Genomic DNA, 22911 nt, shown 5'->3' with positions numbered 1-22911 from the left:
ACTCGGATTCGGACTCGGCCGAGGATCGACTCGGAAACGGAAACGGAAACGGCAATGACTCGGCCGGCTCGATTTCAATGACTCGGTCGTTGTAAAAAATACATTAAATATTTATTTTTTTTATAAAAAAACATAATTTTATTTCTAAGCTTTATGTCACCCTGCCATAATTCTTTTTTTAACATAGCTCAATACCTAACCCTTCACTGTTTCTAAATGAAGTTGTCAACTGATCATCAAAACATTTGGACCTCTTGGAAAGGTACAAACCTAGTGCTAATATGATGCATGACTAGGGTTATTTTGTCATGAATAGATGGATCTTCTCTAAAATTTGGTAGTGATCATTTTGCTTGTTGGAAAGAATAATAGTCCATTGCCTATCGAAAGGTGCAATTTGAACATATTTTTCATTCAAAGAGTTAAGCTTTATGAAATAGGAATGATATTGTACCCCAATGTTATTGTACCCCAATGTTAATTTGGTTTTCTTCCTTAGCTCTGACAGGACAATGGAACTAACAAATTGTTGATTGCAAGGAGAGCAAACAACATTAACAGATTTTGTTGCACGGTTTCTCTGCAACTTCTGGTTGACTTGTGAACTAATTGGCAGGTTAATAACTCAATCATGATCTCCATCATGATCTCCATCATGGCCTTTAGTGTGTTGTGCTGTAGTCCTTGGTGAATTAATAGCGTTCTTGATCTTACCAACAGAAAATGAAGCAATGTTGATGGAGCCTCTCTAATTCTGGAGCATCCAAGTTACCTACAGAGATCTTAAGTTCATCCTTATGATTATCAATGTGACTTGCGTTTTTCACCTTCATATTGGATCTTATTTGTAGACTCAGTTGTAGAATCTTTGAGTTCCAAGATCTATCTCCTTTGATCTTTTCATAAGATAAATGTATTCTGAGAAACTTCTTTCAGGAGTTTTTTCATGCTAAGGTTCCCATAAGTTTTGATATTCACTAATGAGGGTCAAAATTGCTCTACCTTCGATAATTTTTTTTATTTCTAAGAGCTGCCTTTGCTGTGTGCAATCACGAGGCCAGGAAAATTCTCTGATCCGACTAACCTGATAACTGCTAATAAAATGACTGGAAAAATGCTGTTATAACTGAAAAAACCCTGCTAACTGGAGTCCTACTGACTCGGCCGTTTTTTGACGGGACCCGGCCGGGTTGACCGGGTCAGCTATGACCCGGCCGAGTCATTGGCTGACTCGGCCGGGTCATAGCTGACCCGGTCAACCGAGCCGGGTCAAAGGCCGTTTTGAAATTTTTTTTAATAACCCGGAACGAAACGGCCGTTTCCGTTTCGGTACGGCCGTTTCGTAAAACACTGGGTAACACACAAGAAACAAGAGTGAAAATCTTCATTCTTGAAAAGAAATAATAATTCCTTTTTAACAAAAGCCTTAAGTTCATGCATTCCCCTCTGACAAGGAGGATATTTCTCACTTCAATCCAATTTTTAATCGTCAAGACTGCACAGGAAAGTCAGTAATGAAACATCAGAAGAAAAGATAAAAATCCTGTGCCCAACCATGCTCAACATTATACCAGGAAACACAGAACCACATGCTTGATACATCAAACTTACAACCAAAATGATATAACAGATTACTTAAGCTTCTTATAAGATCTGCCTGAGCTTTTAGTAAAAGATAAATGCTTCCTAAATTTCGATCTAAGCTGTACAGTTTTCTAACAGCAAGAGACCACGGATCACACTGAAATTTATTTTATCACGAATATAATCATTTCTATAAACATGGTGATACTTACATAGGCTACTGTCTTTGATTTCAAGATAAGTGTTAAATTCCTGAATACCAGATATGATTTATATTCCCAGCAATACTTTATACACAGACATTTATTTTAACCCAGTAAATTATTTTCTGAATTGCTGAATAAAAATACACTAGTATTTTAACAACAAATATGCAGAAGAAACACAAGTAGAAAATCAATCACACGGCAAAAATTTTACAACCTCCAATTTATCCTTCACTTCTATTACTCAGGAAAAATAAGAGCTCCCTTGCAGGAAAATGGCCCACAGATAATTCCAGAATTTATACAACAAATGCAACATGGAAATCTCAGCCCCCCGGAAAAAATCGACCCTCGGGAAATATCAGCTTCCCCAAGCTGCAATTCAGCCTCCTCTCTCCTAGCCTCATACGGCCCATGCACTGTATGAACCTCTCATCCTCAGCTAGGCCATGACTCGTTCAGTCCCCTGCGCAAGCCTCCATGCTGGATCTCGGCCTTCACAAGTTTTCTCTCTTTTGAAGGTTCCTACTGCAACATTTCCTTCTCCTTAGCCCTGAGTCTCTCACTCTTCAATTGAGAAAATCACTCTCTCAATGATTCGATGTGTCTTCCTCCTCTCTACTTAGGCTTTCTTTTATAATTTCTCATTGAGCTAGATCCCTAATCCTAATCTCCTGGGTGATGGATGGCTAGGGTTAAATCCTAACCCTCTTGAAATCAATGATAGAGATTAGATCCAATTCAATGGAGTGAATAATTCACTTTTATTTAGAAAACGTTAGCCCAATATCCAACATTAATTAATTAATTAATCAGTGTGTTTTCCTAAGTTATACTTGGGAAAGAATTATAAAATTCACATACATAATAAATTAAGCAAGTACCTAGAGAGGTTTGAACGAGTTCTACATGCTTGACACTTAGACTATGCAGCTAAGTTACCAGGAAACAGATACGGGTACGGGGTTTGAAACAGATACGACAAATTTTCAAAAAATCTGGATACAATACGGCAGGAAACGACACATAATATATATATATATATATATATATATATATATATATATATATATATATATATTAAAAATAAAAAATTCATATTACCATTCATATTTCAGAATCTAGATTATCATCTATGATCTATCATGATTCATCATCATCAATTCAACATATGCCATAAACATTCAACATTGTCATCATCATTAACGATTATTATAACATTCATGATTCAAGTTTCAAGTTTCAACATATCATCAAGTTTTTGTTTCAAATTTCAAACATCAAGTTATCAACATGACAAGTTACACGGACACCATCATTACCAAAATTAATAATGCATACTAATTACTACATAGTACAAAATACAAAATGAACTATGACTGGCAGTAAACTATCATTACTCATAATTCATATCGTTGTTCAAAAGTTTAAAAGTTAAAAGTTAAAACAGCATCATAAATTACATTTACATATCATCAAATATGTCTTCATTCATGCCACTATAATGTTCCACTTCCACATCCTCTCTAGAAGTGGCACTGGGAACATCGCTAACATGTCCACTTGAAGATCCACCTATTGGTGACTCCGAATCAAACAAATTCATATGAGACATGGCATTCAATGTCATATCCAAGTCAGGCAACTCTGGTTCCATGTTCCATAATTTGGTGGGCCCAAATTTGTATTCATCTCTCTTGTGTGACAGAAGGCGAAAGTTTGAATGAACATACACTAGTTCCTCAGCCTTCTTAGAGCCCAATCTGTTTCGCCTCACTGAATGGATGAAGCCGTATGTACTCCAGTTCCTTTCTGCTGAAGAAGAACTAGCAACCTGTGACAAGATCTTGATGGCCAATTTTTGGATATGTGGAAGTGCCACACCATAGAAGTTCCACCACTCAATTGGACTTAATCTGCTCTTGTCCCCTAAGTTACCAGAAAACGGATACGGGAACGGATACGAGTACGGGGTTTGAAACGGATACGGCAAATTTTCAAAAAATCTGGATACGATACGGCAGGAAACGGCACATAATAAATATATAAAAATTTAAAATATATATATATATATATATTAAAAATAAAAAATTCATATTACCATTCATATTTCAGAATCTAAATTATCATCTATGATCTATCATGATTCATGATTCATCATCATCAATTCAAGTTTCAACTTTCAACATATGCCATATGGCATAAACATTCAACATTGCCATCATCATTAACGATTATTATAACATTCATGATTCAAGTTTCAAGTTTCAAAATATGAGTAACAGGAAACATCAACATTAACTAAAAATAAATTCCCAAAAAGAGTTTGAGGTCAACTGGACATCATGACTAGTCACTACACTAAATGTGATCCACCTGATGACGAAGGGGGCTAGGTTTATTTTTTTTGGGGGTTGGAAGGATTGTAATTTGTGATGCTGGTGGAAGTTGGGCTTATGGGATCATATTTTTCGAGTCTGGAACTATATGTGAAGGATCTTGCATGGAACTGTGTAAAAGGAAGAAGCTGAGATAGTCCTGGAATTATGTGAAGCCTGAAGGGTAAAGCCTGAAACTCTATATGAACTCTTGAACGGATTGCTTCAGCAGTAGTGTCATTGAAATAGATATCAAGTATTGAGTCCTGACACTAAACTGTAATTCAGGGAGGGTCTGATAAGTAATTATGAATGCCCATAATACTGTATTGTCTTTCACAAGTGCTGAGCTAAGAGGCCTCCATTGCATTCTGTTTGTGGTACTGGTGCACTGGTTTTAATGATAACTATTTCTGAGCTTATTTTATAGGTAAACCGTAAAACTAAAGTTCTTCATTGAAGTGTATTTCTTGTGATGCATGTTATGTTTTTTTATTAGTCACTTTAATATTGCTCAAAGGAAATTTCCGGCAAAAGTAGTAGCTCAAGGAACACTTTTCATGGCTTTATTAGTAAGAAAGTTACGCTGAATTATTGAAATACTTTCATCAATGAGAGACTTCTTGAAGGGATTGTTGAGTTAGGTGAAGAACAACCTGTTCATTTATTGGTTGGAAAGAGTTTGATGCCTAAATACTGAGAAATTTGTCAGTAAGAAGGATATGCTAAATTTATTTAAACATTTTCATTCACGAGAAACTTCCTGAAGGGATTGTTGAGTTAGGTGAAGAACAACCATTTCATTTGAAAAGAGTTTGAAACTTTGATGCCTAAGTGCCAAAAAGTTCAAGTCTGTTGTTAGACACCATGCACTATGCATAGTAGATTAGAGGAAGCATTGTAGATAGAGAGTTGACAATGGTGTCTCTTGCAAAGGTTTTTGAATCGGGCCATAGGCTTGTGATATTTGCTTTTGGATCATCTGATGAGGGTTCTGTGACCTGTCTAATGGTCAAAATATGATGCATGTAAATCCCAAACTTATTTTTATGAAAACCCAAGCAAAGCTATTAAAACAGTAAAACTGTGACTATGGATTCGACAGCAGAATTACCATGCCAGTAGTATGAATCGAACGATAAAATCATAAAAATAGACGCTGATCAGTGATAAGTTGTGTTACGTGTACCTTGTAGGCTTGTAGTTGTCCAACGATGCCGGCAGGAGCTTCAAACTTCAGTGACCAGTCACTCCACGCAATGAAAACTGAAACTGAAAACTCTCAGCGGCGGCACTCACTCTTCATACTTGTCGTTTAGGGATTAGGTTAGGTAAGATAGTTATACTAGTGACTAGAATGAACATTGAATAATAAAACCGTGCCGTAAAGTGAAGTTCAAAACCTAAAATGCCAGATTTTGAAAATCTGTTCCCGGCGGGCAAGTGATAGCGACTGAAACGTATTGAAATTTTTTAGATACGAATCACGATTTTGCAGATACGTTTTGAAAATTTCGAAATACGTTTTAAGTTTTTCTGAAACGTATCAATTTTTTTTAAACGGGAGGTTTTTTCCTTGAAAACGCCTGAAAAACGGCAAAAAAAAATTCGATACGTTTCCAAATCAACAAAAACGTTTTTTAGCCGTTTTTTTGCCGTTTCTGGGGTGAATACGTTTCTGATACGTAAAACGACGTTTTTGCCTGCCAGGGAGCCGTTTCCGGTATCTTAGCTTGTCCCGCATACACTCAATATCACAACCCCAACCCTCTGATCCCACAAATGAGAAAACTATGCACGAATCCGAAGCCCAATTTCAAGATCTACAAAAAGCTTTCTAAAAGCATTTTTAAATCCTTCTGCGACTTCTGGGTCTTTGTTTGGTGCGCTTCTTTCTAGATCACGTAGCAACTCTGCAGCATAATATTTTGGATTCACTGCATAGGCTAAAAGGTGCAATGGGGTGGTCATCTTGTTCCACCTTTTGGTCAATATATCTTTTACTTCTCTGTAGAAGATTTCATCCGAGTCATTCTCCTTGGCATTTATAACCAACCTTATCTTCTCTATCATGGAATCAATGCCCTCATACACCTCTCCCAGATTAGGCATATCTGTGTCAAACATACGGAGAAAATCCACAATTGGCTTAGTAAATGCCAACAGGTACTCCACCCTATCCCACCATTCATCATCAACAACCAACCGTTTCATTGCTTGTGCTCTATCAGATTGGGATTGCCTCCATTGATTCCAAAGAGAACTACATACCATTGAATGTAATGCATCTTTCACCTGCATAAGCCTTGTTAAGACTATGATGTGATAAGCAAATCGAGTCTCGGCAACCTCCAAGTGTCAAATTGCCAATGTTTCAAATTTCAATCAATTTGAAAAATCATAATTTGATTGAATAACTTATTATGACTCATGAATCATGACATTTGAGAATCCAATTTAGATATTTGAATTTAGAGTCAGAAATTAGAATTTATGAAATATTTAATAAACTTTAAACTTTAAAGTATAGGTACCTTAAGGAGCTCCAACTTAGCAAATTCCCTATAGATGCCTTGGGACATGTGGTGGTTTGTGTTAAAGGCTTGAATTTCTTTTGCCTCTTCAAAAATAACTCGAATCTACTCAATTTGCTTCCCCAACTTGCTCAACATGAGGTTCAATCAATGCACAGCACAAGGGGTCCAACAAATGTGTTGATATTTGCCTTCAATAATTAGGCCTGCTGCTCTACACACCGTTGCATTGTCAGTTATTACCTAGACAACATTTTCAGGCCCCACCAATTCAATTGCTTCAATCAAGATTTTAGCAATGAATTGAGAATCTTTCATCTGCCCCTCACAATCCACTACCTTCAAAAACATTGCCCCATGTGGGCTTTGTGAAGCGGAAAAAGCTTATGATGCGCAGAATATATATGAATAAATACTTTATTAAGAGATGAAATTACAGATGATGAATGTTTACAATGGGTTGCCTAGCTTATATACCGCCATGGGCACCCTTTAGGAAAGGGCATGATCTTATGATCGTGCCCTTTCGTCTAACTAAACCTAAATTAAACAATAAACCTAAAATTAACTAATTTTTTACATAACATTGCCTTCCTCTCGAAAGAATGCTTTGTCCTCAAAGCATACGCAACGACGGATGTTGTTGACAAAATGCTTCATTCTCCCAAGAAGCGTCTTCTTCGGTAAGTCCTTCCACTTGATTATATATTCCAAGATGATCAAGGTCCCACACTTTAAAAGGTCTTGGATTAATCTCTCAATTTCCGTTTTTTGGTGATGTGAATATCGGTATGGCTTGATGTTGACAGGGTCTGACCCTGCCTTAACTTCTATTCTATGCTCAATTTCCCTATTAGGCGGCGTCTTCATAGGTAGGTCTTGAAATACTTTTTCATGCTTCCGAATCAAATCTTGTATCTCTGGTGACTCTTCTCTGGTCATATTTGCAGATAACATTTCTAATTGGTGACATTGTATTGCATAAGCAGGTGCTCTTCTTCGACTCAGCTTCATCATCTGAGATGATGATACAACTTGATTTTCTGGTGCTTGGAATCCGTGTAGCTTGTACTTCTGACCTCCCCATTTGAATTTTATAAATTGTACTTGATGGTTGGCAACATAAGTACCTAAAGTTCGTAGCCATTGGATACCTAAGACTACATCTACTCCTCCTAACGGTACCGTGAAGAATGGAGACTCTAGATTAAAGTCTTGAATGTGCAAATTGACCTTATGGCATTTCCCTACCTTTTCAATCTTCTTGCCATTAGCTACCATCACTTTCATGTTTGGTAAAGGAAATGAAAAGATATTGAGTCTCTTTGCCACGATTGCATCTAAAAAATTGTGTGTGCTTCCAGAGTCAACGAGAACCACTACGTTGTTCTTCTTTATGTGTCCTTTTAACTTTAAAGTCTGAGGTTGTGATATACCTGTCATCGCTGATAATGATACTTGTGGAATACTTCCATCATCTAGTTCTGGTGAGAATTCTGGGGCGTCTTCTGTGTCTTCTATGTCATAATCTTCACTGTTTGAATCATTGGTTGCTTCACAATTATATAGGTTCTTTGGTTCTTTACCTTTAGCACATCTATGTTTGGGGTCCCACTTCTCACCACAGCGTTTACATTTACCCTCTTTTATCCTTTGCATTTCCACATTAGATTTTTCATCTTCACGACGATGTGGTGGAACATATCTTGTATTATTTGAGTCCACATACTGGGGTATCCTTCGTCTTGCATAAGCTTTTTCTGCTGTTGACCAAAATATTGGTTCAGATTTCTTTTCGGTTGTTTTTGCTTTTCGTCTTGCTACTTCTATAGATGTAATGTCATGCATCTCAAGTTCTGCTTGTAAATGGGTTTTGAGTCCCGAGATGTATGACTGAATTAGACGAGATTCTGATAACCCAGGTACTCATGTTATTCTGATAACCCAGGTACTCGTGTTACTAAGGTCTCCCATTCTTGAGTGTATTCGTCCACACTTCCTTTTTGTCGTAACTTGATGAGTTTTGAAAAGAACTCTTCTTCTCTTACACCTTGGAATCTTTTGAAGAATGCATCTTTAAATTTTCTCCAGCTAATGACGTGTGTTGTCTTTTTCCACCACATATACCAGTTATATGCTTCTCCTTCCATTTTCATGGATGCATGCCTGAGCTTTTCGTCATCGTCATTGATGTCATATATCTCAAAGTATTCTTCTGCTTTATTTATCCATGCAACATTGTTTTTTTCGTTTCCATCGAATTTAGGCATCTCGACTTTTGCCCTTCGCTGGTATGTTGCTACTGGTTGAGCGAAAAAAGGGTGTTGATTGGTAAAGTTATCCCAGAGTTGCTTGTTTGTAAAGGCTGTGTTACTCGCTTCTTGGTGGGGTGTCGCTGATTTTTTTGGGGATTCAACTTTGTCATGAGAGTCTGTGGACTTAGTTGAATCTGACGAGATGTGTTCTTGATTCTCTTCACCTTCTTTTAGTAGTTGTTCGGGTGTACAATTCGACCTTTTACACAGACATTTCAGCATTGTTAAGACCTCTCTGATGCCTGCTTCTGTCTGAACATGGTAATTTTCCATCATTATTTCTATTCGATTTGTCGTATCGTGAAGATTTTTTATTTTGTCCGCTTGCTCCCCAAGCTTGATCTCGAATTCATTTAGTCTTTTATTGACCTCATCGTGGTTGCTATTTATCTTATGCTCTGCATCCAACAATTTTTTTTGGAAATCCGCCATTGTCATTGTCGACATTGAGCGGGTTTGCGGGGGCGTGTATTTATTTGCCAGCTAAAATATTTTTCCTCCCTCTTTTTTTTTCTATATTAGCTAAAATAAATTTTATACATATAAATTTTAATTAATTAAAATAAATTTAATTAATTAAATTAACATATATATATATATATAACTTTTAATTAATTAAAATAAATTTAATTAACTAAATTAACTTTATATATATATATATAATTTTTAATTAATTAAAATTAATTAATTAAATTATATGTATTATATATAATATATAATATAACTATATATATATTATATGTCACTTTATATATGTTATATAATATATAACTATTTAATATAGTTTAGTTATATATATTATAACTATATAATGAAAATATCGAATTTATTTTTTGAAGGAAATATCGAATTTAGAATGTTCAATTGGAATGAAAAGGTGCGTCTGAGAGTCAATGGCCACGATGTTTGATGGCAAACGTGGCAGAAGGTTAAGGGATGAGTCGGACGGCGGACAGCGGATGTTGTGGGCTTGTGGACAGGGCGGATGGGAAGGTTGCGGCGTGGAACGATGATGGACTGGCGTGGAACTGTGATGCGGTGTGGAAGGTCGGGACGCGAGCGGTGACTTAACCCAAACTGCAGCAGAATGTTCAACTAAGCGACGATCAACCTGCGATTTGGACGACGCGTGATTGGTGGAGAAATAGAACACGACCGAGTAGGCAGGCTGTTGGACTGTCTGGAAGGTGGAGTCAGTAGATAGGTTGCGGTGGGCGATGAATAGGTAACCGAGATGCAGTGGAAATAGAGATGAACGGAAGTTGTGACAGGGAGGAGGCAGTTGGGGACGTTGACAAGTGGACTAGTGCTTGCGGACAATCGGAGGTCATATGCAGCAAGAAGCCAGCAATCAAACTCGCTCCGATACCAGATGAAGCAGAAAAAGCTTATGATACACAGAATATATATGAATAAATACTTTATTAAGAGATGAAATTACAGATGATGAATGTTTACAATGGGTTGCCTGGCTTATATACAGCCATGGGCACCCTTTAGGAAAGGGCATGATCTTATGATCGTGCCCTTTCGTCTAACTAAACCTAAATTAAACAATAAACCTAAAATTAACTAATTTTTTACATAACACTCTGAGAAATCACATTGATCAAAGGCCTATTTCTTTGATCTTTCCATCCATCAGAAATGTTGGACACCCCTGAAATGAGCCATGAATCACGATTGGGGGCTAATTTAGCCTCCAAATCTAACTTTTGAGCACTCAACAATGTGGTGCATATCTTCTCATATCTAGAGCTCTTGTACCCTCTTGGGGCTTCATTCAAACTTTTTACCATCTTTGCCCAGTAAAGAGATCGCACAAGGTTAAAGGGAAGGCCATTTGCATAAATGCATTGGGTTACAACTACATCTGCTATCTCTCGAGCATCATTATTAAAACTCTTCTCAAGCGGTCCCAAATTTGACCGCTTTGAACCAACAATTCCATGAGAATGAAGTGGAGGCTTTGATGAAGATGCTCCCAACCTTGTTGGGTGTTTTAAATGGGAGGCAGGATTTGCTTCATTTGCTTTAGCATCTGCCTCGTCTTGTTCTCTCTGATATTTTGCAATTTTTACCTTGCTTAAACCATTTCCATCTGTCCCATTCTCTTTAGGTGGGCCACTACATATTCGAACCCCATTGTTTCTTAATGCAAGCAAATGTGCTTTAACCCGTGTGTATGACCCCTTAAACTCCTTTTTACACTCACTGCAAACCCATGCCAATGATCCACCTCCTTGGATCTTCCCAACAGTAGTTACATATTTCCAAAGTGGTGACTTTGGATCAACTTTATGGGTTGATTCAATTTCATGTGCCACTTCCTCTGCCTCATGAATGATGATGATGTAAATGAAACTGAAAAAAGAAAATTGACAAATATCAGATATGTATTTAAAAAAGAATTATTTGGTCATTTCTGGATGTTAATAAAATTATCTCATCATTTATTTATATGCCTTTCTCTTTACTCTGTTCCATCATTATTAGTTATTATTCCAATAACTACAAAAATGAGTGAAATCTGTGATAAACAGTTTGTTGTCATGGCCGGATTTAGACTCTAGAGTTTGATAAGGAAAGATCCCAATCACATTGGTGGCACCAACCAGGCTGAGAGAGCACTTGAATACGTGAAGGTATGTAAGGATGCTTATCTGATCAATTGGGACTTTAAGAACCTAAGGAGGTGAATCATGTTGAAACTTTAAACTAGGTGCTACTACAGTCTACATTACTCTTCCTAAACAGCACTATGTTTATAACTTTACATCTGTTTAGGTCCAAGAGTGACATAAAGTCTAGGGCAACGTGAGAAGAGTACTGGTTGGTTCCTTTGATTGTATTGTTTCTATCATTTGTCGCTTGCTTTAGGGTCATCTCCTTTAGATCTCATGGTTCTCACAGCTTCCCTTATTCGGAACAAGACATGGAAATATTTTTTGATCAAAGATATATGTTTCATGAAAAATGGACGAAACAGTTGAGTTGCTACAGCATTTCACATAATGCTTGATTATGGGGAAGTAATACACTGCTTGAACTTGGATAAAACAGATTCTATTGTATAGGAGAGTCTCATTATGGAGATTCTTTAGGACAGAAGCCCTTATCAAATACTTCCAAATATGTTATAGGTACAATGGGCCAATGGGTCTGATGTGAAGTTAAATAATCTATGGGGGGCTATGGAAAAAGTCTATATTATATATATATTCCATAGAAAAAAATCATTATAATCATGTTTATGACTATACATGTTGCTGTCCCATGGGGACTGGAGAAAACATTTCACAAGCTGACCTTTACCTTGCTCATACTAAGATTATTTTTTTGACAAAAAACTGGACTTCACCTTCACATAAACATGCTATATTGTTGCTTGCACTGACCAAAACTAAATAGTATAAACCAGTGTTGTTAAAATCGCGATTTTTTCCTCTGCCCGATCAAATCGCGATTTTTATCCGTAAAAATCACCACTTTTTTTTTATACCGATTTTTATCGAAAAAATCGCGATTTTTAATGAAAAAATCGGCAGAGGCGCGGGCAGCGGGCTTTTTATATGCAAAATCGATTTTTTTTTTTATTCATTGTGCTGTCCGCGCGGAGGAGGAGGAGAAGAGGTGAGGGAGAGGAGCTGAAGGGTTTCCGTCGGATTTGGGAGCGAATCCAAGCGTTTTTAGGAGGAATCCAAGCCAAGATCACCAATTTGTCCATAAAAGAGGTATGTAGATTAATTTTTTTTGGTTTTGCTTCTATAAAAACTTTGGTTTTCATTGTTTTTAAAGAATTTTTTGAAATTTTTCATTGATTTGGGATGGGTAATTTGTTATGACTATGAGAACCAATTTTTTATTTTTATTTTCTCATTTTTTTTAAACATTGTTTATTTTTTTTGAATTTTCATTGTTTTTTGGCATTTGCCATTGGCATTTGGTTGGGTAACTTGGGTTTAGAAATTGGGATTTTGGAAATAATTAACTTGTAATTTTGTAAATGCTAAATTGTAATTTGTATTATGTAATCCTAAATTCCTATTTCCTAATCCTTATTTTTCCATAGGTTTGCAAATTCAAAATTCAAAAACAAACATGCCAAGGAAATTGGATCCTTTCTGGGAATATGGTGACCCTAAAACTCCGAATGATAGACAAAACTTGTATTGCAAGTTGTGTGGAAAGGAAATATTCGGGGGGGTGTACAGGTTGAAGTTCCACCTTGCACAAATCCCTGGACATGATGTGGGGCCCTGTCTAAATACAAATGCTGAAATTATCCAAAAAGCCATGAGAGCATTGGGAGAATTAGAGCACACTAGAGAGGCCAAAGAAGAACTCAAAAGGCAACTAAAAAGGTCAGTTGACGGAAGTGGGCCAAGTGGCACTGGTTCTACTGCAGCGTCAGTCAATCCGGTAGCTGCATCATCATATTTTGTTCCTCGAACCACACCTGGTTCACAACCAACTATTGGTTCAATGCTAAAAAGAACTGAAAAAGAACAAGCTGACAAGTTGATGACAAAATTTCTCCTCTGGAGTGATATTCCTTTCAGCATTATAAGGAATAATCCATTTTTCCAACCTACTGTTGATGCTATTGCCAGTGTTGGCCTGGGGTACAAAATCCCTTCTCTTCATGATTTCAGAGGCCGGCTTCTTCAAGATGAAAAGCGTGACTGCACCCAAAGATTGGAGGATTTTAGGGCATCATGGGCACAAACAGGATGCACTGTTATGTCAGATGGTTGGACTGACCAAAAGGGGAGAACCCTTATAAACTTCTTGGTTAGTTGTCCCAAGGGGACTATGTTTATCAAATCTGTTGATGCAACTCATCAAATCAAAGATGCAAGAACTTTATGTGATTTGCTGGATGTGTTTATTTTGGAGGTGGGTGCAGAAAATGTTGTCCAAGTCATAACGGACAATGCTGCAAATTATGTTGCTGCTGGTAGAATGCTTATGGACAGGCATCCTGCTTTATTTTGGACACCTTGTGCTGCCCATTGTATTGATTTGATGTTAGAGGACATAGGGAAAATTCCCTTTGTCAAAGAGGTTGTTGACTCATCAAAAAGCATCACAAAATTTATTTACAATCACACATCTGTGCTTAGCTTGATGAGAAAATGCACCAACAACAAAGAGTTGGTGCGCCCCGCCATTACACGGTTTGCGACGAGTTTCATATCTCTTCAATCCCTCTTGAATTCTATGTGGGATTTGAAGAGAATGTTTCTTTCAGAGGAGTGGCGTGCTTCGTCAATGAGCCGCAAACCAGAAGGAGAGGCCGTCTGCAGACTAGTTTCATACCAGGAAGACTTCTGGGCGGGAGTGCAGGAGGTGTGCGCTGTTACAGAACCTTTGGTAAAGGTTCTTCGGTTGGTTGATGGTGAGAAGCCCGCAATGGGCTATTTGTATGAAGCCATGGACAGGGCCAAAGAAGCCATTCGGTCCTACTATGATGATAAGGGAGATGATGGGTTTCAGAGACAACTCCTTCTATGGGAAGTCATTGATGAGCGATGGAACAACACACTCCATCGTCCCATTCATGCTGCTGGGCTTTTCCTGAACCCTGCATTTTCTTATGCATGTGGGTTTAATTTTGATGTTGAGGTCGTGGAAGGATTATTAACCTGTGTCCAGAAGATGGTGAGATCTCCAGAAGAACGTATGGAGATCTCTAGACAAATTGAGCAATATAAGTTGTCAGGTGGCACATTTGGCTTTGAGATGGCTGTCATTGATAGGACGATTAAAATGCCAGGTATTTTTTAGTTTGTAGTATGTACTTTGTAACTTTGTTTCAAATTTCATTGTTTCTTCAAATTCCATTTTTTTCTTATGTTTATTTAAAATTTTATTTGTAATTTTGTTGTAGACGCATGGTGGAAGATGTATGGTGGCAGAGTACCCCTTTTGCAAAATCTTGCCGTACGCATCCTCAGCCAAACATGCAGCTCCTCGGGATGTGAGCGCAATTGGAGTGTATTTGAAAAAATACACAACAAGAAGCGCAATAGGTTAACACTTAAACATTTAAAATATTGCAAATTTCCAAATAAATTTTTGAATTCATTAAAGTTTTAAACAATATTTTTTTTATAATATTAATTATTAATTATTAATTTATTATTTCATGAACTTTGTACAGGTTGGAGTCCCATAGACTTAATGACATGGTCTATGTCTACTACAATCTTCGATTGTGGGTGAAACAACTAGAGAAGACACCTGATACGGAAGCCATCTCATTGGATGGGATTGACACCACTGCTGAATGGAGGGTTGAGACCGAGAGGCCTCTCATGGATCCCACTGAGGATTGGTTAGTGCAGGATGAGGGGGAGGAGGAGGGGGAGGAGGAGCAGGAGCAGGAGCAGGAGGAGGAGGAGCAGGAGTTGGAGGAGCAGGAGGAGGAGGTGACACCGCCTACCCGGGCTACCCGGGCTACCACTACCACCAGTAGAGGACGTGGTCTCCGTCCACCTCAGCCTCCTGTAGCTGCTACTACTAGTTCTTCAGCTTCTAGAGCACATCAGACTCCACTGCCATTTCCACCAGCACAGGCACCAGCTTCTACATCTAGAGGGAAAGAGAAAGTTGTGCCATTTTCTCGCAAGAGGGGCAGAGGAAATCAATAGGATTAGACTTTCATTTTATTGTATATGACATTATGACATGATGAGATACATTATCATATTTTTTGTTGATATTTTGAGGCTGAGTTGGACTTGGGACTCAGGACTTACTATTCAGGACATGATTCAATGTTATGTGTGATTTTAGCGCTAGAAATGATATTAAACATCTTATATATTAGTTTTTTTATCATATTTATGTGTCAATGTATTTATTTTATGTTGTAGATGGTTTAGATATTAAAAAAAATGAAAAAAAATGAATATTTTTGTGCCAAACGCTTTTTTCCCGCTTTTTTCCCGCTTTTGTCGATTTTTTCGGCTTTTTTCCCGGCGTCGATTAAATCCCGATCGCGCTTTGTGCAACATTGGTATAAACACACAAAAATCGATGGACAGACTCATTGATTCAAAAAAGTTTAACAAAATGATAACGTAAATACCAGGAGTCCAGGACCAACAATGCCGGCAACCGATGGCATTCAACAGTTCAGGAATCAGAATGCTGCACTGCGCAGCTATGTCTCTCCGGCGTCCGCGGTGATGGCACTGGAGTCTGGACAGTCAACAGTGAACCTCTCGAGTCTCAGCGAGTCAATGGGCAGTGAACCTCTCAGTGGCGGCGACAGCACTCTTGTCGTTTAGGTTAGGATAAAATGATAAATCGTAAACCGTAACTTTAACTTGTTAAAACTTAAAAACTTAAAATCTGAAGTGATGTGTTCACCGTTCCCGGCGGGCAAGGCATGCAGCTAACAAAAACGTTTTGAATTTTTCCAAAAACGTATCACGATTGCGTGAAACGTATTTTTTTTAAAAACGGGAGGGTTTTTTCAAAAAAACGCCTGAGAAATGGCTAAAAAAAGGGTAAGTTTCCGAATCCAAAAACGGCACCCAATACGTTTTTTCGGCATTTTTTTGCCATTTTGACTGTGCATACGGATCCAAAACGGAAAACGGCATATTGGGTTTTCAAGCAGCCGTTTTCAACAACTTAGCTATGCAGAAGTCCCTATCCACTACAATAATCATCAACACTCCCTCCAAGCAAGGAAGGTATTCTACATTGTTGAAGAATCTAGGGCATTTAGAATTACAGAGATTCTTCTTAACATGATAACAATTTGTGAAGAGTTTTTACATTTTTATCTTAGCTTGCTCTTCTTGTCATTATTAGTGTGTGTATCTTAGCTTCATCAAACTTCTATCAAAACAAAGAGACAAGAACACAAAGTATTTGGCTTTCTACCAAGGCCAAAACCTCTCTCTCTTAAAGAGGAAAACCCACGCAAAATTCTTCTTATAGAGATTCCAACTGACGAATACCAAGACCACGACCCTTGACACACTCTGCGTCTCCAAGACCAAGACATCAATCCTCTTGCTCGAATGCTGCTGAGATAATCATGACTGCAGCACCATTGAAGTCATCACTGTTGCATCTTACTCATATCAATGAGATCTATTGAGATCTTCACTGTGATCTTTATTCTATGCTTTCATTGATGCACTGAGGGCTTCATTAGGACAATCATTATGATGACTGCTTCATCATGCTTCCATAAGCACTAGGATCATCACTGTACCTTAAGATCGTATGCCAAGAGAATATGTCGAGACTGTAAGCATAACTGAGAGATCACTGTGATTCTCCTTATGCCGAGATAGTGAGTCTTTTATCATCATATAAATACATCCATCGAGACAATGATAATGTTCTAGATCCTTACCCTTTTAGTGATGCCGAGACAGTAATGGATATTGTGCACCGAGACTACTGTGATTAGGACTACGTCTTTGTTTTCACCGATACTGTAACCAAATATAACGTTGCACTGGGATCTGCTGAGGGTATGCGAGGTAGTAAGAGCACAGATACACTTATAAATATGCCGAGACTATTAGCCCAAACTTCATGCCAATACTGTGTCCTCATTTGCAGTCCTCTCTGCTTCATCCATCTGAGATTTACTAGGTATGCCGAGAATGAGATCTTTGCTCCATCCATTCGATATCTGCACCTCTAGATCATGGGTATACCGAGAATCACTGTCATCACCGAGATTCATTTTATGGTAATGCCGAGACAGTATGCCGAGAGCGCAGATCTAGCTACTGCTTCTCATTATGTCGAGGCTGCTACAGGGATACTGCCGAGATATATATATATATATATACCAAAACTGCTCTTTGTTATGAGAGATCAATCCATCCGAGATCTATTTCACTGTAATGCCGAGATTGTCATCACACAAATTATGTTTGTGTCGAGAATGTATCTAGCCCAGAACTCAAATCAATGTTGCGTCCTCGTCCGAAGTCATTCCTGCTCCATGCATCTGAGGTCATGACTGCACCTAATACCCAACCAAGGTGCAGTCAAACCCTAATGCGGATCTGCTCCTCCATGCGAAATTTCAGAGGAATGCGAGAACTCCTTGTTATACTTTCGCTGACCCTAGACGAGTATTTATAGTGTTTAGCCACCTATATTGAGCCGACGTGAATCCATGAACCGAAATGTCATTTGACCAAGCCAACATGACTGCTATTTATTTATTTAATTCGATATTGAAGCTGACTTGATGAGTTTTGTATTGATTTTCTTGCAGACTTCTTGAGCATGCCAATGGAGGATTATTCTTGGTCTTGGAGGGTTGCTTTTACATAAATACATTTTACATAGGCTCTTAAAGAGCTTCTCTATGACATGACTCTTTGACATAATAATAAAATCCTAAAGACATCAAGAAGAAGTCTTTGACCTAATGACACTTCTTGCTCATGAAACCCATGTAGCAAGATATGCTAAAAAAAAAAACATCTTGATTACATCATTTACAAAAATCATGTCATTATGAAGACCGAACCTAGTTACACTTTCTTCAACATACACCACTCCTAGCTTCTCTGTAGAAAACAAAATTCCCCTTCACTAGGGGCTTGGTCAATATCTGCAAACTACTCATATGTGGAGAGGTATTAAAGCTTCGTAGCTCCCATCTAGACCCTGTCTCTGATGAAGTGGTATCTAATCTCTATACGCTTGGACTTGTCATGAAACACTAGATTTTTTGAGAGTCTGTCACAACACTAATTATCACAGTGTATCGTAATGGGATCCAACTCAAGACCAAATATTCCTATGGTCATATTGTGAAACCAAATGGCTTCACAACTCGCCAAACTCACTGCCATATACTTTGTCTCTGCTGAATTAAGTACCACACAAATCTGCTTCCTGTTGAACCATGAAATCATTGTTGACCTCAAGCTAAAACAGCACCCTAAGGTACTCCTCCTATCCACTACGCTCCCACCCCAATCTGAGTTTGTATAGCCCTGCAACTACACTACCATTATGACATATCTCAACCTATACTCCATTGTACTTCATAAGTATCTAAGGATATGCTTCATTGCAACCCAATGCACCCTCCTCGACTCCCCCATAAACTGGCTTAGGGTATTCATAGTAAAACATATATTTCGCCTAGTGTTAACTAGAGACTTTAAGGAACCAATCAACTATCAATAGAAAGTGGGATCCATCAACTCTAACTATGAAGCATTCAACTTCTTCAAATTGGTAATCATGGGTGTAGACATAGGCCAGTAATCCACCATCTCGGATCTCCCCGAGATATCAACTACATATTTAAACTATCCCAGCAAAATCTCATATCTCTGCTACGACACCTCCAATCCCAAAAAGTAGTGCATCATGTTGATGTCCTTCATCTCAAACTCCGAAGCAAGATCTCACCTGCACATCTCAATTAGCTTCTCTTACACTAGGACAAATAGGTCATCCACATAAAGTACCAAGATAAGTGGATCATCACCAACAAGTATGTAACACAAGTTAGGATCCACCTCACTCTTGGTGAAGCCTATGCTTAGCAAATGTCAATCCTCGTGTACCATGCCCTCAGTGCCTGCTTGTGTCTGTGCAATGCCTTTTTCAATCTACGTACATGAGAATCTCTCCCATACACCTCAAAGCCCTAAGGTTGTTCAATGTACACCTCCTCCTCAATAACTCCATTGAGGAAGCGCTATCTTCACAACCATCTAATGCATCCTCCACCCCATCTCTTAAGCAATACTATAACATTTCGAATAGAAGTATACTTCGCAATTGGAGCAAATGTATCCTCAAAGTCCACTCCCTCCTTTTGGGAGAACCCTCTCGCCATGAACCTCCCCCTGTACTTTTCAATACTGCTATTTGCAGCATGTATGATCTTAAAGGTCCATTTGGAGCTCAAAACTAATTTCCCCTCTAGCCTCTACGCCTCTACACAATGTCACACACATCATTCTTCATGATGGAAGCATACTCCTCAATCATGGCATCCGTCCAAACCAGCGAGCATGTTGTCTCCTCAAAACTAGTAGGTTTGGAATCGTCAATGTCACTCATGAGCGATAAGTAACTAGGAAACTTCCTCAATAGCTTGCTCTCCTTGAAGGTACTCCTAGGAGCCTCCACATGCTCCTAAGCATCTCTCAATGTCTGCTCTAGCCATCTCGACCTCCTCCTAACAGAACTGGAAGGAGCCTCCAACTCCTCTCCCTAATTTGAAGATTGATTCCTTGTTGTTGCTAGTGTTGGCCTCTTCTCAATCTTCAAAGCCTCTTGCTCCTTATCCTCTGCCACATTTGGAACTTGGAAGGGTTCATGTGCCTTCCTAAAGGCTTGGCTCTCCTCAAATTTGACATACATGTTCATCATAGCCTATTAGTTTTTGTAGCATCAGATGTGTTCAGCCTTGAAAATTTGTGGAGAGGCTAGAATACATGAGATCTCCAAAACCTAGAAATCGTTTCTAGAAATTCCACCTAGAAATGACTTAATTAGATTATTAGCTAGTTTTTAAATATTTCCTAAGTCTAAACTTGGGGAATATGGTTAATTAATCAGAATTAATTAAGTCAAGGCGTGAATGATCTAGAAACTCACACAGATCGACTTCAAGTTAATCCTAGGCATCGATTAAAATTTAATATTGGTCGTTGGAGTCCCAAGAGAGGATTATAAGAAGTCGATGGGCACTTGGAGAAGACACTTGACAGGTTCGATTTCTGAGCAGATCAATTTCCAGAGTAGCAGCAGTAAGTTGCCAGAGAGAGAGCCGGAGATCGAAGCAGTGAGAGAGCGGCAGAGACAGTGAAGCGAGAGGAAGATTTCCAAATCCTGTGAGTGCATTTGCAGAGAGGCAAGTGAGCCATAGTGAGGCTGCCGCAGAGCAGCGCAGTAGCCTTTAGAGGCAGTTTCGATTCTACTGGGGAAAACTAAGTTTCAGTGCCAGACGCTGGACAGAGGTTCTGTAGGCTAGGAGAGACATTTCCCGAGACAGCAGTAGACCAAATGCTTGAGGAGAGGCTGATCCAGACAGAACGCAGAAGTGACTGCAGTAGAGTGACACAGTAGCTGCGCAGAGCCAATTTGGATGGCTCTATTTGAGCAGAGGTCAGAGCCCAGATTTGCCTATGGAGTGAGGAAATTTCCTCACTAGATTTTTCTTGCCAATATTTCTTTGTAGGATTGCCAGTTACAACATCCAGTTGTATTCGGATTATTTCACTGCTACTTAATATTAAAACCCTCAGCTGCTACACTGATTTTCCCAAGATGGGTTTTTCTAGGGACATTTGTCCAAAAATAACTATCATTTTGTGTGTGTGATAGAATTTCTTCCAGCGTTTATTCTTTCGTTGTGTAGGTTGCAATGTGATTTATTCAGTATTTGTTGTAGCAAATAACAAATAAATTGTTAAATTAAATTAACAATTACGAGAATAATTTCCAGTTGCTACAATAGGATTCAAGTTTTCGAATTTTCACATAGCCTTCCACTGCAACAGAATGTACGCTCTATACACCTTTGAAATCTCATTATACCCCACAAGGATGCCCTTGTACGTTGAGGGCTCCAACTTCGTCCTCTTCTCTGAAGGTACATGGATATATATCGAACAAATGAAGATATGAAAATGACCAACCTCTGGCTTCAATCCTATAAATGCCTCCTCGAGAATCTTGTCCTCCAAGACCTTCTGAGGACTCCTGATTTGAATATATATTGTCATGTTGCATGCCTTTGCCCAAAGAAACATGGGCAGATCCTAATCATGGATCATTGTCTTGGCAGCTCCAATGATGGCCCAATTCTCTCTCTACAACCCCAATCTATTGTGGGTTGTAAGGTACTATCAGTTATTTCTTGATTCTCGCTTCCTTCCAGAATTCTTGAAGTCGTTGGAGGTATACTCACCCCCATTGTTTGACCTCATAACTCTACCCTTCCTCCTTATCTAGTTTTCCACGAGAGCCTTAAACTCCCAAATTTGAATGAAGACTTCAACATTGGTCTTCATGAAGTAGATGCACTTGGAGAAATCATCAACGAATATCACATAGTAACCGTAACTACTCAAGGATGCCACTAACATAGGACCACACACATCTAAATGCACCAGATCCAATATCCCATAGATTGTTAGTTTTTGTAGCATCTGATGTGTTCTAGTCTCGAAACTTTGTGGAGAGGGTAGAATACATGAGTTCTCCATAACCTAGAAATCGTTTCTAGAAATTCCACCTAGAAGTGTCTCAATTAGATTATTAGCCGATTTTTAAATATTTCCTAAGTCTAAACTTGGGGAATATGGTTAATTAATCAATATTAATTGAGATAAGGTGAGAATCATCTAGAAACTCACACGGATCAACAGGGAATTAATATGGGCCATCGATTACGTTTTAATATTGGTTGTTGGTGCTCCAACAGAGGATTATAAGAAGTCGATGGGTAGATAGAGAACATACTTGAGTCACTTGTGGAGTTCATTTTCCTTGGCAATTTAATTTCTAGAGAGAAGCAACATTTATCAGAAAGCTAGAGATCGAAGTAGGGACACTAAGGCTAGAGGATGTTTTCCAAATCCAGCAAGTGCATTCGCAGAGAGGCCGAAGTTTCTCCAGGAGGCTGCACAGTCCTAGTGCGGAAGCCTCAAAGGGAAGTTCGATTGGCTGAAGAGTGTAGACGTTTTCAATTCCAAAAGTCGGACAGAGGTTCTAGAGTGCTGGAGAGACATTTTCCCAACTAGCAGCAGGCAGGATGGCTTAATTAACATGTGATTCGGGCAGTAGTTGCAGTAGGCAGCTTCAAGTTGACACAAGGCCTACATAGACCCAGTTGGACGCCTTGCTTTTCAGAGGCAGTCCAGTGTCG

At 38.6% G+C, this 22911-nt stretch overlaps 2 protein-coding genes across 2 annotated transcripts in view; one reads left to right on the top strand and one right to left on the bottom strand.

The window, feature by feature from the left end:
• The window catches only part of LOC149255235 (putrescine-binding periplasmic protein-like protein), a 196663-nt gene that overhangs the window by 85954 nt on the left and 87798 nt on the right, over positions 1-22911 (bottom strand). The gene's annotated exons all lie outside the window — the stretch shown is intronic.
• On the top strand, positions 13442-15404 carry LOC149255236 (uncharacterized). The gene is made up of 2 exons (XM_089457187.1): positions 13442-15052; positions 15184-15404. The coding sequence occupies exon 1, from the start codon at positions 13503-13505 to the stop codon at positions 14805-14807; it is 1305 nt and encodes a 434-aa protein (XP_089313313.1). The 5' UTR covers positions 13442-13502; the 3' UTR covers positions 14808-15052; positions 15184-15404.

Source organism: Pinus tabuliformis, chromosome 7 (genome assembly GCF_031772625.1).
Source record: "Pinus tabuliformis cultivar Carrire ecotype Pingquan chromosome 7, CPIR1, whole genome shotgun sequence".
NCBI lineage: Eukaryota > Viridiplantae > Streptophyta > Pinopsida > Pinales > Pinaceae > Pinus > Pinus tabuliformis.
This window is presented reverse-complemented; position numbering and strand designations above follow the sequence as displayed.

Excerpts from the sequence above, each read along its gene's own strand:
- LOC149255236 (XM_089457187.1), top strand. The coding sequence starts at position 13,503 with ATGCTAAAAAGAACTGAAAAAGAACAAGCTGACAAGTTGATGACAAAA.